At 36.2% G+C, this 17,332-nt stretch overlaps 1 protein-coding gene across 6 annotated transcripts in view; it reads right to left on the bottom strand.

Moving 5' to 3' along the window:
• ZNF451 (zinc finger protein 451) overlaps positions 1 to 17,332 on the bottom strand; it is an 80,528-nt gene that overhangs the window by 34,914 nt on the left and 28,282 nt on the right. For 5 of the 6 annotated variants that reach the window (XM_055264356.2, XM_055264358.2, XM_063632831.1 and 2 more), the window contains 4 exons: positions 10,484 to 10,609; positions 6,205 to 6,316; positions 1,846 to 1,996; positions 182 to 308 (listed from right to left, as the gene is read on the bottom strand). In XM_055264356.2, coding sequence (XP_055120331.2) covers positions 182 to 308; positions 1,846 to 1,996; positions 6,205 to 6,316; positions 10,484 to 10,609 — 516 coding nt within the window. Of the gene's footprint in view, positions 1 to 181; positions 309 to 1,845; positions 1,997 to 6,204; positions 6,317 to 9,400; positions 10,378 to 10,483; positions 10,610 to 17,332 lie in introns of those variants that run through there. The other variant, XM_063632833.1, reaches the window with a different exon arrangement.

Genomic DNA, 17,332 nt, shown 5'->3' with positions numbered 1-17,332 from the left:
AAGTTTACCTGCCTATAATAACTAAATGGCCCAAATCATTTTATTTTCAATTGACAATTACAGTTTTGATACTTATGTGTATCACTGGTAATCGCAAGCTTAAGAACAGCATGAAAAAACCTACACTTAACTCCATGGCTATCTAGAAAAATAATACTTTTAATTTAGGACATGCTCTTACCTTATCAAAAAGGTGATCTCTATATTGCTGTTGAGAAACAAATTTTTTATAACATACTACACAAGCAAAGGAGCTGAAGAAAGGTCCATGCAGTGTAATTGTTGGATCACATGGAGAGTGATCAAACCTACTCAGCAAAAGAGGTAAGAGGTAATATTAGATAAATCCACATTCTAGGGAAACAACTAAGTCGCTTCATTTGTGAAGCTAAACACATACAAAAACACATTCAGAACTTTGCACTTTTCTACTGAAATATTAAGTAATGTGCTTCATATACACTAAATATCAAGTGGTTCCCATATGCTCAGCAATTCCCTCAGATAGTGACCAACAGTTAGTGCAAGATTTCATACGTACTAAATATCCGGTAAAATAGATTTAGACATTTCTTACCAAACTGGTAAACTTATCGTTTGAAAATTATAAGTCCAGCATCCTTTACTTCTTGCCTTGGTTACCATAAGACTCACAACTAACTTTAAATAAATCACTGCAATAATAATATCATGCTAAGATTTCTAGTACACTTGTTTCCCATAATGGCTTTTAATGTTCATTTTTACCATTTAATAAATCTGCATTATTTTAAACTGCCTGGAGCACTTTAGCTAAGATATAGTATGCTATCAAATTTTGTTCCCTCCCCGACCCCAGGTCCAGCTTTGACTTTACCTGGTTTTTTATAGAATGCTACAACTCCCTCTAGAAGCTTCTCTTGATAAGGTAAGGCATAAGTGGGGTGAGACATATGGAAAAGACAACGGCTGAGAGCCCCAAACTCTCAATTTCCCATTCTTCAACTATTAGAAAGGGAGGCTATGGGGAGTTGAATGTTTAATACAACCTTCCCTTGATATCTACTTTCTCAAGCTCCACTATTCAAAAATTGAGTAAACTGGCTGGGCGCGGTGGCCCACGCCTGTAATCCCAGCACTTTGGTAGGCTGAGGTGGGCAGACTGCTTGAGCTCAGGAGTTCAAGACCAGCCTGGGCAACATGGCAAAGCCACGTCTCTGCAAAAAATACAAAAATTAGCTGGGTGTGGTGGCGCACACCTGTAGTCCCAGCCACTCAGGAGGCTGAGATGGGAGGATGGGAGGATCCCTTGAGCCCAGGAGGTGGGCTGCACTGCACTCCATCCTGGGCGACAGAGTGAGACCCTGTCTCAAAAAAAAAACAAAAAACACCACCAAACTCAGTAAATTGATAAAATGGGTTTCAATAAATAGAATTTTTATTATTAATTTTGCTTACGTCAGTTTGCTTTTAACATTTATTTTGTAATGCCTATTACCTTTCTTCAGGCTAGACCAAATGTCTGTACATGCTCCTTGTCTCGAAATTTACATTTATGGGCTGTATTTCTCTAAAACTAACCTATCTGGATTTCGATGGAAAAAGTCTGTTTAGAACTTTATAAGCCATATCAGGGAAAATAAATATTTAAAAGCTATACCCATAAAGCTAAAAGCTACACCCACTAGAAGAATCCTACTTCACCAGTTATGAAAAAAATTATATCATAATGGCACAAAATAATTTGAGTTTGGAATATAAAGCTATATAATCATAATGGCAAAGGCGCATTATGCTTTCATTTTACGAAATCACTTGGTAGCTCACTAGATCCTCAGAATTCACTATTCTGAATATCCTACTTACCTTTTCAAATGTCCTAAGAGAAGGTGCCCATTGTCAAACTCCTTGTTACAGTGCATGATAGGACATAAAATTGGTTTCCCAGACACCCGCGTTTGGCCTCCTCTTCGGAATGAACTTTTTGTTCCACAGTTAATTGTGCCTGTTTTGAGTCCTGCATCATCAGAATATGAATTCTTAGGTTATTATTTCAGATACTTATCCTTTGGGCTAGTGATCAAAATTAGGACAAAACAATGAAAATTATGATGTAGCATCAACTGGATGATCCTAATTATAATTGTTTAAAACCTCTCTTATAAAAGATATAATAACCTAAAAGTAAATAAGTTGTGACCAAAAGAAGCCCTTAATATCACCAAGTAGCATTCTCTCTCCTTTTTTTTTTTTTGAGATGGGCATCTTGCTGTATTTCCCAGGCTCAATCAATTCTCCTGCTGTTGCTCAAACTACAGGAGCATGCCACCATGCCCAGCTCCAAGTAGCATTCCCTTTAGGGAAAAAGAAATCCTTTTCTTTAAGCTCAACAGCTAAAAAATGTTAAAGACCAAATGCATTAGAAGGTTACGCCCCTACTCCCTTCATTTTGAGCAGGTGGGCCTATAGGCACATGCCACCATGCCCAGCTAATATTTTTATTTTTTGTAGAGACAGGGTCTCTCAGTGTTGCCCAGGCTGGTCTCAAACTCCTGGCCTGAAGTGATCCTCCCACCTTGGCCTCCCAAAGTGCTGGGATTACAGGCATGAGACACTGTGCCCAGCCAGATCTTTTCCTCTAATTCTTATTTTCTCTCTTAACTATTTTAACTGTGTTATAAATTTAGCTATTATAGAGGGTCTGAGCTCTATGGAAATTATATTACACAATGTAACTGGGGTAGAGAGGATGGAGTGAAGAAAGCAGAGAGGCAAGGAGGATACGTGTGTTATTTTCTGAGGAATCAAGCCACTGATCAATCAGCTCCAGTCTAGACATCAAGTAATACAAGTGAAAGGGATAACACATTTATAGAACACAAAGCAGAGATTTACTTATTGTTGATACCTCTCCCCTTTCCACTTATCCTATTTTGTCCCTTCTCTTTTTCCCTTTAAAAAGCCAATTAGGAAACAGTTTGTCCACCATTTTCTTCTCTTAATTAATTAATCCTCCTTTATCCTGGTCCATTTTTCATCCCTTTCTTTCTTTATAATTTTGATCTTAAGGTCACACAACTTGTAGATTAATCCCCCAGCCAAATGTCCTCAGGGCAACTCCCAACACATGATATATGAAGAAAAATTTAAAGAGTTAGGTTGTATAAAAAACAATTGCAAAACAACCACAAGTATTCTGATTCACAGACAGTTTGATTACTCTCTCTTTTATTACTATCTCTTGTGGACTATTTAAGTCAAATGCTTTGAGTATTTCATACAACAAAAAGCTAAATATTTATCTTTATTGAATTTTTTACAAAGCCCCTAAGCATTTAAATAGAATTATTCCCTTAAGACAACATGATTTTTAAATCCCAAAATGGTTATATATGATTAAGGTTTTAATTGCTTTTCCTCTCTTTTAGTCTTTATTGGGGGAATACCTCTATCAAACTGTCAAAATGTTTATAAATATGTTCTGACAACAAATAACGGAGAGCATGGAATTAATCATATTTTAGTCTTAACAAGGCATTAAAATGGCAATATACTTTAACATTCTTAATGTAGTAAGAATTATGACAACTTTTATAATTGTCTACCCACATTCCAGATGTTTCCTATCAGGACCTTTATTTAGCTATAAATAGTGGCTCTGGATAAAAATAAAGTTGGAGAAGCCACTTCCTGGGTGGAGGGGTGGGGAGGCTTCCCCATGGAAAGGCAAAATACAGAGATTTAAACAGCTTTTTTCTTAAATAGTACAGACAGCATTTTTAAAAATTATAATACCAAGTATTCAAATTTATGCAAACCGGCCAACTCTAAAAACCCATAAAGAATGTATAGTCCATCATTAGAATAATTATAAATAAGGTACTTAAAATACTTCTAATGAAAGAACTGAATTATAACAGCTGAGTACTGTATTTTGAAATAGATTGAATGAGTCCTTTAATGCTACTGAGAAGTAGACTCTCACTCTCTATAATTAAAGAGAACTGTGATTCCTCTCTTTTCCCCAGCTATACGCTCTTAAAGGATCTCAGCACTCTCTAAAGCCCATTTATGGAATAGCACCATACCAAATATAGCCCAATACTACATAGCTGTTCAAGCAACAGATTCCAAACTTTATTTTTACATTGCCTCAGAGACCAAGCAAAAAGCTGAGCCCATCACACAAAAAAGAGCGTAACTACAGACCTTAACTCCAGGCTTAAGCTTATCAGCCATCAAAAAGCCAGTACTGAAAGGCAGAGAAAACACTAATCTTGAAAGTACCATAAAGACACAGCTAAATAACTCATTTGATCCCACTTGACCTGCTCAGGGAAATACATAAACAGATGCTCAAGATTCAATTTACAATGCATTACAATATTCTGACAATCTGGAGGCCAGATATTAAGCTTGAAGGGCATTATTACTGGCCCAACTACCATTCTATATAGGACTTGAAAGTGTCAGACTAATGAGATAATTTTTAGAAGAGACCTAGAGATGATAAAGTCTTCTAGTTCTAGACCATTTTCCTATCCACCTAGGGATCTTTCCCAAAAGTACAGATGCCCTAGAAGGATCTCTGGAGATAATGAGGTGTAGGCATCTGTTTACAAGGTCCCAGAATATTCTGATGCAGCAAAGATGATACCACTGAGCTAGTCATTAACTTCTTCCACTGAGAACTGAACGTACATGAAGGGAGATTTTTAAAACTAAAAGCTTTCAAAAAACACCCCAAGAGGCAAAACCATTTACCATATTTTCTATGTGTCTTTTGCCAAAGTAGATCTGGAGTGCCATAAAATTTTTTTGTTTAATAACAGTCAGATTTGGAACCCAAGTTCTAGGCTTCCTCTCTGTGTTCATTATGTAAATATTTATAGCCTACCTCTATAAAAATTCAACCAACATTTATTGAGTATCACTATGCTGAGCATTCTTTTAAGGAAGCGATACTAAAAAGTATTACTAAGATTTGGTCTTTGTGCCCAAGAAGCATATAGCTGGGTGGAAGAGACAGACATATAAACGGATCAATCCAACATAATAAATACTGTATTAGTGAAATGAATAAAGTATTGAGATCATAGATGGCTGAGCAACCAAACTTATATAGAATAAATCCAGATAAGCTTATCACATAATTGCACATGATATACAATAACCATATTCACTCAGCAATCCCTAGTACTGTATTATTTGTTGGCCATGTATAAACCCCACAGGCAAGTAAGAAGAAAACAAAGAAAAACGTTTTTGGGGGCAAGAGAGGAGTTTGCGAGGCATAAGCAGGTTGATAATGAGAAAACATAGTTTCAGGGGGTGGCCAAGTGTCTAAAACATCAATTATGTCAGGTATCAAATGGAATGAACTGCTAAATACCAATAAATATAAATTATTAGAATTCTTTTATAAGTGGCAATTTGATTCCATTCAAAGGAAAGCCCTTGAAAACTAACTTTAGAATCCAAGATACCTAGGTTCAACAAAGTTAAGCATTGCATGCATAGATATTTCTATGACCTTTTGTAATTAAACTTTGTTGGATTAAATCCACAGCTACGGTTTCTGTGGATATCCTAACCCTTTAAAGGCTCAGTAGATATTCTTCAAGACAAGACAGGAAAGTTGTCATGGTGGGACTCTCCTACTGGCTCTTGAAAATTCCACCAAATTATCTGATGGAGTAAGAAATGTTCCACAGCAACTCTTCAAGGAATCTCAGATCTGCAAAGAGTTAGTAATGAAGAAGCTACCCAATGTTTTGACAAGTCTATGAGGATGCTTCCTTATTAAATATCTACATAGGCTGCACTGATGAATAAATAAGTAAACATGAATCCTCTAGATCTCAGTTTAAATTCCATTTCCTTAGAGAAGCTTTTTCTGACCTCAAATAATCTGTTACACACCTCCCATAGACATATGTACTACTTCATGTAATAACTATTAAATATATAAATGAATAAATGAGTAGTATCTAATGAGCTCAGGTACGACCTATATTGCTTATACTCAAATATACTTGTGCCAAAGAAGAAAGACAATGGGCAAAGCAGGCCATTATAAAGTAGGCCATTATGAGGTGATATTAGTATCACTGAAACAAAATCTAATACCTTATATGCTTATTAGCAATAGCATAAAACAGACATACTTTCTGCCTTAAGGCTTTGGGGAAGCTAGGTAACCTTAGCGTAATTTCTAAAGAATACCTGGCATTTTTAGCCACTGGTCCACACACAGTCTTGCTGCTTCTGTATCAGAATGTCCTCGAATAAATTCCAATTCTTGTAACCCATGAGCATGCTGAAAATCAATTTTTTCCTGAAGACATTAAGAGAAAACTCAATTAAGATTACTACCCTGTTTTCTTTGAGAAAAGGATTTTGACACATTAGTGATCAGAAAATACTGATTACTTTTTATCCCCAGAACTCCACATCTAGAAATTTATGACAAAGAAATACATCAAAATAAAAATGCATGCTCTAAGATGTGTATACCAGTGTTATTGCACAAAATTTACTACAACCTACACCCCTAACAACAGGGTATGGTTTAAGTAAATTATGGTATATACATTTGATGGACGTCATTAAAAACATTAACCAAATTTTTCAAAAGTGTGGGAATATACTTTGGATATCAAGTAGGTTGCCAAATTGTATTAAACAAATGAGGCAAAATATAAACAAAGAATAATTTCAATCCACGTGCAACTATATCTGCAGAGGAAAAAAAAAGCCTGAAAATAGATGTATTAAAAGTTATTAAGGCTACCTCTAGGAATTTCCATGTAAAAGATTATTTTCATTTTTAAAGTTTTATGTATTTTTTCAAATTTTCCATATTTAATCTGAAACATACAGAAGGAGCCTAATAAGTATTTGTTCACTGAGTAATATTAATAACATATCTCATTAGCACTTAATATGTGCCAGTATAAAACATTTGTTGCCACCTAGACCAAGGGTTGACAAACTTTTCCACAAAGGGCTAGTTAATATTTCATTATGGCTTTGCAGGCCATAGAGTCTTTACTGCCACTACTCAACTCTGCCATTGCAGCAGGAGAGCAGCCACAGACAATATGTAAACAAGTGAGTGTAGCAGTGTTCCAATAAATCTTTGTTTACAGCAGGCAGCAGGCCAATGACAATGCTGAACCAGATGCTCTGTATTGCTAAAAGCCTAAATCTTTCTAGTCATATTATCCATAAAACTATTTGTGTATTTTCCAATCATGTGTATTAAAATTAATACTTATTGGCCACTAACCATGTGTGAGGCAGTTTTAAAAAGACTTTAGATTTTAGGTATTATTGTTTCCGCTTTTATGACGAAAAACCTGAGGTACAGAGAGGTCAAATAAATTGCCCAAGGATATATAACAATGTCAGAATTCAAACTCTGGCAATCTGATTCTAGAATTCATGCACTAACGAGTATAATCATACCGCCTCTTAAAAAGATTTACATGTACTTCAAAAGGAATCAGAGTCAGAAACACTGGATTTGTAAGATATAAACCATAATAATGTATGGCCTAGTTATTAATGTAACAGGGTTTTCTATCAGGAAGGATAAGTGAGGCAAAAAAGTGGATCAAGATTTTAATCTGAAGAAAATCTACATAACATTGTTCAAATTACAGCCATGGAATACTACTTCTCATGAATGTTAATATGCATTATATACATTTTTAAAAATTCTCTGTATTCAAATTAAGTATAGAAACACTGGTTTTAACACAAAATTTAAAAGGTTACTTTCATGTAGGACTACTAAAGCCCTAAACTGCTAATGTGCACTGTAGTTTTCATACATAGAGTATGCAGTATCCCAACTTCATAAATCACCAAATACTTTTTCAAAGCGTATCCTACAGGATCACTATACTGAATAACATACAATAAGAAACAAACAATAGTAAAATCAAAGTTAGCCTATCCAAAGAAAGCAATAGCCCCTGATAGATATATCCTAAGACATCTTATGTATTAAATTAGACCATTTATCAAATTTCCTTGTAAGAATCCATTACAATAAAAACCCTTCAATTAAAGTAATATAACTGAGATTAAATATTACTACATACCAACTACTAGCATACTTATTTTAACAATTTCCAATAATTAAAATTAAACAGTTTTTTTTCAAGTTCTCTGGCATTTCTTACAATAGAATTTGAACTCTATGAACATGCATAGTCAATGCTCAAAAAACACTTAATGAAATCATCCTAAAATTAGCCACCCTTTTTCTCTATCACAAAGCAACTTTCAAAAACTTTTCTTGCAAGTCACCTTAACTCCTGGAATATCAATACACAAAGCTGGTGGCCAGTAAAATGATCAGCCCAACACGTGATCTCTGAAAGTAAAGTATCCAGTGAAGATTTTGTTTTTGTTTTGTTTTGTTTTTTTTGAGACGGAGTCTCACTCTGTGGACCAGGCTGGAGTGCAGTGGCATGATCTTGGCTCACTGCAACCTCTGCCTCCTGGGTTCAAGTGATTCTCCTGCCTCAGCCTCCCAAGTAGCTGGGATTGCAGGCATGTGCCACCACACCTGGCTAATTTTTTTTTAATTTTTAGTACAGACAGGATTTCACCATGTTGGCCAAGCTTGTCTCAAACTATTGACCCCAGGTGATCTGTCTGCCTTGTCCTCCCAAAGTGCTGGGATTACAGGCATGAGCCACCAGGTCTGGCTCCAGTGAAGATTTTAATGAATATTCCTTTTTTTTCTTTGAAACCTCTCCAGCACAAAAGTAAGATAACTTCCTTTAATAATGAAGACACCAACAATTCACAAAGCCTACAACAGTTGAAAGACATTTTCTATAGTGTCTATTTTTAGCCAGAATTATCATTCACTAGAATTCTTCAAAAATTATTTATATTTCAGTTTCAATATCTTCCTTTCTGGGTGGTTTTTGTTGTTGTTGTTGTTTTTTGTCATCTACTTTTAAAAAATAAGTAATCCATAAAGGGAATCAAGTAAGAAAAACAAAATTATGGCTGGATAGCAAGCAATGAGCTTACTATGTGAGTCATTTTCTTCCTTAAAGAAGAATGAAATCTAGACAAATATATTCTTTCCAATTGGTTAAACGAAAAATTAAAAATTTCAAAATTTCAAAAAAAGTCTTCAATGTAAAGTATTTAATAAAATGAATGACCATTTACATGGGTGGAGGCTGAAACTACCCTGGAGAAAAAACTTAGTTGTCACAGTGACTATACAAGATTCTGAGCTCATCACAAAAACTTTATTATCCATGTAGCCATTAAGACTGCCTGGGAAAAGAAGCTAGCATCACTTAGGAAATCTGAGGGAAAGTAAGACAGTTTGCAAATGATCCCTCTGTCAAAGAGATTTGACACATAAAAAAATCAAACAACATACCTATAGTTCTAGGGCGGGCGGGGAACTTCCTTAAAATTGAATAATGTTTCTGCCAGGATAAAAATAATATTGTCTGTGTTTGCATTATGTGTGTGCGTGTATATATATGTATATATGCAGTAAGCATTTAAAACATACAATTAGAATACCATAGTCTAATTTAATTGATATTACATCATAAAGTAAAAGCCCCCAAGCTAGCTTATTTCTAAATTTAAAGACCATTTTATAACAGATTAGGATGCTACAGAAATACACAAATTACTTCATAATAACCAATGGAATAAGGAATCAAAAACATGCATGTTAAAATTACAAAATCACAGAGCTTATTCTGACCTGAGAGAATCTCTAAACTGTCCATTCACAGAATGAAACCCGAAGTCTATAAAACTAGTGATCTACTGAAATCTAAACAGCTGGTGGATTTAAATTTCCAATTTTGTACTTCAGTATGGAGTTTTTTACCCAATGTATCAACATTCTGCTCCTGAAGGACATTTGTCACCATTGAGGGAATTCTTTAAGTAATTTCATTTGGGGCCTTCTAAAGCAGTCAAGGAAAAAATTTATATCATGCAAGATTCTAAAAATGGGCTTCATTTCCACACAGCAGCTCATCTACAAACCTGCTTCAAATTTCTTCCTTTTAGTAGTAATGGATTTAATTTGGAAGGATAAGCTAAAAGTTGAGAAAGCAATCTGGTTCTATCCAGTAGAAAATAATCTTTCAACAGCTTATATCTATAAAAGCCCTGATAAACTCTTTTCACTTGTATGATAAAATAACCAGAAACTTGTTAATTGTTCATCTGCTTTGAGAAATCCATGATTTTTAATTCTCAAAAATGAAGTCCACTCAGCTAATTCTATTTTTTCTTCTTTTCCTATATACAGATAAGAATCCAACAAACTAAAAATAGATGTAAAAAGCTATTATGAATTACTACTAAATTCATGAGCTATCTAGGGTACATACTGAGCTTTGATTAAATCATATCTTTTTTTGATTAAAGGTTTCTCTTTACCAACTTTATTATAATTGTTTAATTATATAAAATACCAATTAAAATAGCCGCATACTCTGAATGCTCTATTCTTCTCTTCTTTCTGCTGTTTCTCCACTTCAACATGGCGGGCTAGACGAGCCAGAGTTAAAGCAACTTTATCCTTTTGATGATCAATATGGTCTTTACGTTTAACATTCTCCTATAACAGAAAAATAATTTTCATTCCTTTTAATTAACAAAATTAGCATTTGGATAACATGCATCCATTCATCAAACAGCTACTATACTAAAGAACCATTTACTTGAGTTATAAGAACCTATTTTGTGTATTGTAGGTTTTCTGTGGTATTTTGTAGGTCTGTCAATTATCCACCAGCATCTTTGGTTTTCAAGAAGTTAGACAAACAAGCTGCTAGGACATTTATCATCTTTATTCACTTAAAAGCTGAAGAATAAACTCTTCTTAGATCTGTCAGAGAGGTGGGGTCATCAGGCAAAGCGCCGACCCCCAAAATTGGAGAGACAGGGGTAAATAAAGAACATCAACTTACTAAAGCAGAAACCTTCTAGCAGGAACCTCCATAGGAAACTAAACTCTAATGGATGCTTAGCGTGGACGAGCCTGAGAGTTAAAAACTCCAGGGGGAGCCAGCCATAGAGGGGCCCTCACATATGATCCTATAATAATAGATGCAGAAAAAGCATTTAAAAAAATCCAGCACCCACTCATGATAAAAACTCTCAGCAAAGTAAGAACAGAAGGGAACTTTCTTCACTTTATAAAGATCATCTACAAAAAATCTACAGCTAACAACACATTTAATGATGAGAAACAGAAAGTCTTCACACTAAGATAAGGAACAAGGCAAGGACATCCCCTCTTGCCACTCACAACATTGTACTAGAAGTCCTAGCTAATGAAGTAAGATGAGAAAAAGAAATAAAAGATATACAGATTGTGAAGGAAGAAATAAAACTCTTTGTTTGCATCCATGTAGAAAATTCAAGGCCGGGAGCGGTGGCTCACGCTTGTAATCCCAGCACTTTGGGAGGCCAAGGCAGGCAGATCACGAGGTCAGGAGATCGAGACCACGGTGAAACCCCGTCTCTACTAAAAATACAAAAAATTAGCCGGGCATGGTGGCGGGCGCCTGTAGTCCCAGCTACTCGGAGAGGCTGAGGCAGGAGAATGGCGTGAACGCAGGAGGCGGAGCTTGCAGTGAGCCAAGATTGCGCCACTGCACTCCAGCCTGGGCGACAGAGCGAGACTCCGTCTCAAAAAACAAAAAGAACATTCAAAATAATTAACAAAATCATTCCTGGAACTAATAAGCAATTATAGCAAGGTTGCAGGATACAAGGTTAATACACAAGTCAACTGATTTCATATATATCAGTAATGAACAAGTGGAATTTGAAGTTAAAAAATCACCATGTACATTAGTACTCCCTCCAGATGAAATACTTAGGTATAAATATAACAAAATGTGTACATCTTTATGAAGAAAACTACAAAACTATGATGAAATAACGCATAAAACTTTTTTTTTCATTTTTATTTCACATTCAAGGGTACATGTGCAGGTTTGTTACAAGGGTATACTGCATGGTGCCGAAGTTTGGCCTTCTACTGATCCCATTACCCAGAGAGTGAACATAGTATCCAACAGGAAGTTTTTCAGCCCTTGTCCCTCTACCCCCTCTCTCTCCTTTTAGAGTCCCCAGTGTTTTTGTTCCCAACTTACTCTCCATGTGAACCCAAGATTTAGCTCCCACTTATAAATGAGAACATGTGGTACTTGTTTTTCTGTTTCTGCATTAGTTTGCTTAGGGTAGCAGCTTCCAGCTGCATCCATGTTGCTGCACCTTTGCATAATGATTTCATTCTTTATTATGGCTGTATAGTATTCCACAGTGTACATATACCACATTTTCTTTACCCAATCCACTGATGATGGGCACATAGGTAGATTACATGTCTTTGCTGCTGTGAACATACATGTGTCTTTTTGGTGAAATAACTTATTTATTTTTGAAACAGGGTCTCATTTCATTACTCAGCCTGGAGTGCTGTGACACAATCACAACTCACTGCAGCCCTGACCTGCCAGGCTCAAGCAATCCTTTTGTCTCAGCCTCCTGACTAGCTGGGACTACAGGTGCACACCACCACACCTGGGTAACTTAAATTATTTGTAGAGATGGAGGCTTGCTGTGTTGCTCAAGCTGGTCTCAAACTCCTAGGATCAAGTGATCCTCCCACCTCAGCCTCCCAAAATGCTGAGATTACAGGTGTGAGCCACTATGCCCAGGATTTTCCTTTGGATTATATACCCAGTAATGGGATTGCTGGGTAGAATCATAGTTCTATTTTCAGTTTTTTGAGAAATCTCTGAACTGCTTTCCACAGGAGAGGAACTAATTTGCATTTCCACCAACAGTGTATAAATGTTTCCTTTTCTCTAGAACCTTGCCAATATCTGTTACTTTTTGACTTTTTAGAAATAACCATTTTGACTGCTGTGAGATGGTATCTGATTGTGATTTTGATTTGCATCTCTCTGATGATTAGTGATATTGAGCATTTTTTCATGTTTATTGGCTGCTTGTATGTTGTCTTTTCAGAAGTGTCTGTTCATGGCCTTTGCCCACTTTTCAATGGAATTGGTTTTTTTCCTTGTTGATTCATTTAAGTCCTTATAAATTCTGGATATTAGTCCTTTGTCAGGTGCATACTTTGCAAATATTTTCTCCCATTCTGTAGGTTGTCTGTTAGCTCTGTTGATAGTTTCTTTTGCTGTGCAGAAGCTCTTTCGTTTAATTAAGTCCCATTTTTCTATTTTTGATTTTGTTCTATTTGCTTTTAGGGTCTTCACCATAAATTCTTTGCCTAAGCCAATGTCTAGAAGAGTATTTCCTACGTTTTCTTCTAGAATTTTTATAGTTTCAGGTCTTACATTGAAGTCTTTAATCCATTGAGTTAATTTTTATATATGGTGAGAGGTCTAATTTTACACTTCTGTATATGGTCAGCCAGTTTTCCCAGCATCATTTATTGAATAGAGTATCCTTTCTCGATTGTATATTTTTGTCGACTTTGTTGAACACGAGTTGGTGAGTTGGTTGTGCCTGTGCTGCTTTATTCCTGGGTTCCCTAACTTATTCCATTGGTCTGTGTGTCTATTTTTATAACAGTACCATACTGGTTTGGTTACTGTAGCCTTGTAGTATAATTCGACATTAGGTAATGTGATGTCTCTGGCTTTGTTCTTTTTGCTTAAGAATGCCTTGACTATTCAGGCTTTTTGGTTACATGTATACTTTAGAATAGTTTTTTCTACTTCTGTGAAAAATGACATTGGTAGTTTGATAAGAACAGTGTTAAATCTATAGAATGCTTTGGACAGAATGGCCATTTTAATGATATTGAGTCTTCCCACCCATGAGCATGGAATGTTTTTCCACTTGCTTGTCATTTATGATTTCTTTCAGCAGTGTTTTGTAGTTTTCCTCATAGAGATCTTTCACACCTTGGTTAGGTGTATTCCTAGGTATTCAATTTTTTTGTGTGGCTATTGTAAATGGGGTTATATTCTTCATTTGGTTTTCAGCTTAACTGTTATTGGTATATAGAGATGATACTGACTTTTGTAGTTGATTTTGTATCAAAGAACCTCTCAAGAAGTGGAGAGATATTTCATGTTCACAGACAGAAGACTCACTCTTGTCAAGATGTCAGTTCTCCTAACTTGATCTATATATTCAATGCAATCACAATCAAAATCTTAACATTATTTTGTATATAACAACAAACTCATTTTGAAGTGTATATGGAGAGGCAAAAAACTCCTATTAGCCAACTCAGTACTGAAGGAGAACAAAGTCATAGGACTGACACTAACTGACTTCAAAACTTATCATAAAGCTACAGTAATCAAGAATGTGTGGTACTGTCAAAAGAAGGGACAAACAGATCAATGAAACAACAGAGTCCAGAAATAGACCCACATAAATAAAGTCAACTGATCTATGACAGAGGAGCAAAAACAATACAACAGAGAAAAGACAGTCTTTCCAACAAACGGTGTTTGAACAAGTAGATATCCACACGCAAAAAAAATGAATCTAGACCCTGACCTTACACCCTTCACAAAAATTAACATAAAATGAATCACAGAACAAAATACAAGATACAAAACTACAAAACTCCTAAAAGATAACATAGGAGAAAATCTAAATGACCTTGTGCATGACAATGACTTTTTAGATACAGGAGCAAAAGCACGGTCCTTGAAAAAAATAATTGATAAGCTGCACTTCATTAGAACTTAAAACTTCTCTGCAAAAGACAATGTCAAACAAATAAGAGCACAAGCCACAGACTGGGAGAATATGTGCAAAAGACACATCTGATAAAGGACTGTAACCCAATATATACAAAGAACTCAACACTAAACAATAAGAAAATGAACAGCCTGCCTTAAAAATGGGGAAATAGCCAAACAGACACCTCACCAAAGAAGACATACAGATGACAAATTAAGCATATGAAAAGATCAACATATGTCATTAGGGAAGTATATATTAAAACAATGAGATACCAATAGACATCTATTAGAATGGCCACATCTAAAACACTGACAACATCAAATGTTAGCAAGGATGTGCAGCAAGAGCCAACTCTCATTTCATTGCTGCTTGGAATGCAAAATGGTATAGCCACTTTGAAAAACAGTTTGGCAGTTTCTTACAAAACTAAACATATTGGACTTCTTGGTTGTTACTCAAATGAACTGAAAACTTATGTCCACACAAGAACCTGCACACAGCTGTTTACAGCAACTGTATCATAAGTGCCAAAACTTGGAAGCAACCAAGATGTCCTTCAATCGGTGAATGGATAAACTTTGGTATATTCAGACAATAGAACATTACTCAATGCTAAAAAGAATTGAGCTATCAAGCTGTGAAAAGACATGGAAGAACCTTAAAAGTACCTGATTACTAAGTGAAAGAAGCCAATCTGAAAAGGCTACATACTGTATGGCCACATATCACATTCTGGAAAAGGCAAAACTACAGTAACTATAGTAAGATCAGTGATTGACAGGGGACAGTCAAGGAGGAGGGATAAACTGGCAGGGCACACAAGATTTTTAGGGCAGTCTAACTATTTTCAGTGACACTACAATGACAGATACATGTCATTACACATTTGTCAAAGCCTAGAGAATGTATAACACCAAGTGTGAACCCTAATGTAAGCTACAAACTCTAATGTAAACCAAGGTCACATTAACGTACAGGCAAAGTGGACAACTTATAAATTACTGTTTACCTACCAAAAAAAAAAAAAAGACAGTAATGACAATTCTCCTCCTACAAGGTTGAAAGAAGGGCTGACATTCCTAAACAGAAAGTGTACCTTATGCCTAAATTTTTCTAGAGACTAGAAGCACATAATGTGTTAATGGAGGTTCATAGATTGAAACAAATGTATCCTGTGGTTTCCAATGAGGATACTGGAGGTTTTGCATAGAGGGGTGGGAGGGGAGGAGGTAAGTGGACACTGTCTGACTGTACTTTCTGCTCAATTTTACGATGTACCTAAAACTACTCTTTTAAAAAAGTCTATTTTAAGGAAAGAAAAATAATAGATCTTCCCTGGCTTTTTTTTTCTTTTGAGACGGAATCTTGCTCTGTCACCCAGGCTGGAGTGCAGTGGCGCGATCTCGGCTCACTGCAACCTCTGCCTCCCAGGTTCAAGTGATTCTCCTGCCTCAGCCTCCGAGTAGCTGAGATTGCAGCCCATGCCACCACCCACCTATTTTTGTATTTTTAGTAGAGATGGGGTTTCTCCATGTTGGCCAGGCTGGTCTCGAACTCCTGACCTAAGGTGATCTGCCCACCTTGGCCTCCCAAAGTGCTGGGATTATAGGCATGCACCACCACGCCCGGCCTTCCCTGGCTTTTTCTACCAGAATGATTGGTTACAAATAAAATATCACTCTTTGGGCAAATCAGTCACATATGTACAACCCAATTTTTATCTAAAGTGGGATAGTGGTGCACTGGCCAAGTCAAACAGCAGGTATGACTTCTAGAAGTAGACAGAAGTTATACTGAAGTAGGCATATATAAAAAGGCCAAATTGGTATTTTCAGTATGAGGCTACGCCTTTGCAGTAGGGACTGTTTATAGGACCACTTTAGATAGAAGTAACCCCAGCTTACTTTCTGACTACTTGGACAGCGTACAGCCTCGCACCCAGGTAGTAGGTGACATTCTACTAACTTCAAAATATCCTTTTACAAGTTACAGGGCAATGCAGGTCCTTAGAAATGGTAGTCACAGGAAGTTATTTTTCTAAACTTTGATCCCTTAGTAAACGCAAATTTGTCTTAAAAGCAAATTAGTGGTCGAGTGTAGTAGCTCACACTTGTAATCCCAGCACTTTGGGAGCTGAGGCAGGAGGTTCACTTGAGCCCAGGAGTTGGAGTCCAGCCTAGCTAACAGTGCAAGGCCTCGTCTCTACAAAAAAATTAAAAACTTGGCTGGGCGTGGTGGCATGTGCCTATAGTCTTAGCTATTCAGGAGGCTGAGGCAGGAGGACTGCTTGAGCCCAGGAGATTGAGGCTCCAAAGAGCTATGATCCAGCCTGGGTGACAACAAAGTGAGACTGTGTCTTCTAAAAAACTGGGAAAAAAGGTCAAATTAAATTTACTCCTTGCAAAAACTACAAAATGTAGATACTACCTTGAGAAGGAAATTTAGCATAGATCACAAATATAAATTTTAATTTAAAGATGCTGGTAAAATTTAAACACAGGTATAGAGTGTGTTAACTTTCTCAACAGAGATAATACTTTCTAGGTTTTAAACTTTAGCAAAAGTCATGCTTGAAAGTCCTGGTAAACCAAGG

Source organism: Symphalangus syndactylus, chromosome 23, assembly GCF_028878055.3.
Source record: "Symphalangus syndactylus isolate Jambi chromosome 23, NHGRI_mSymSyn1-v2.1_pri, whole genome shotgun sequence".
NCBI lineage: Eukaryota > Metazoa > Chordata > Mammalia > Primates > Hylobatidae > Symphalangus > Symphalangus syndactylus.
The sequence above is the reverse complement of the archived record's forward strand: the minus strand, read 5'-3'. Positions and strand labels throughout refer to the sequence as shown.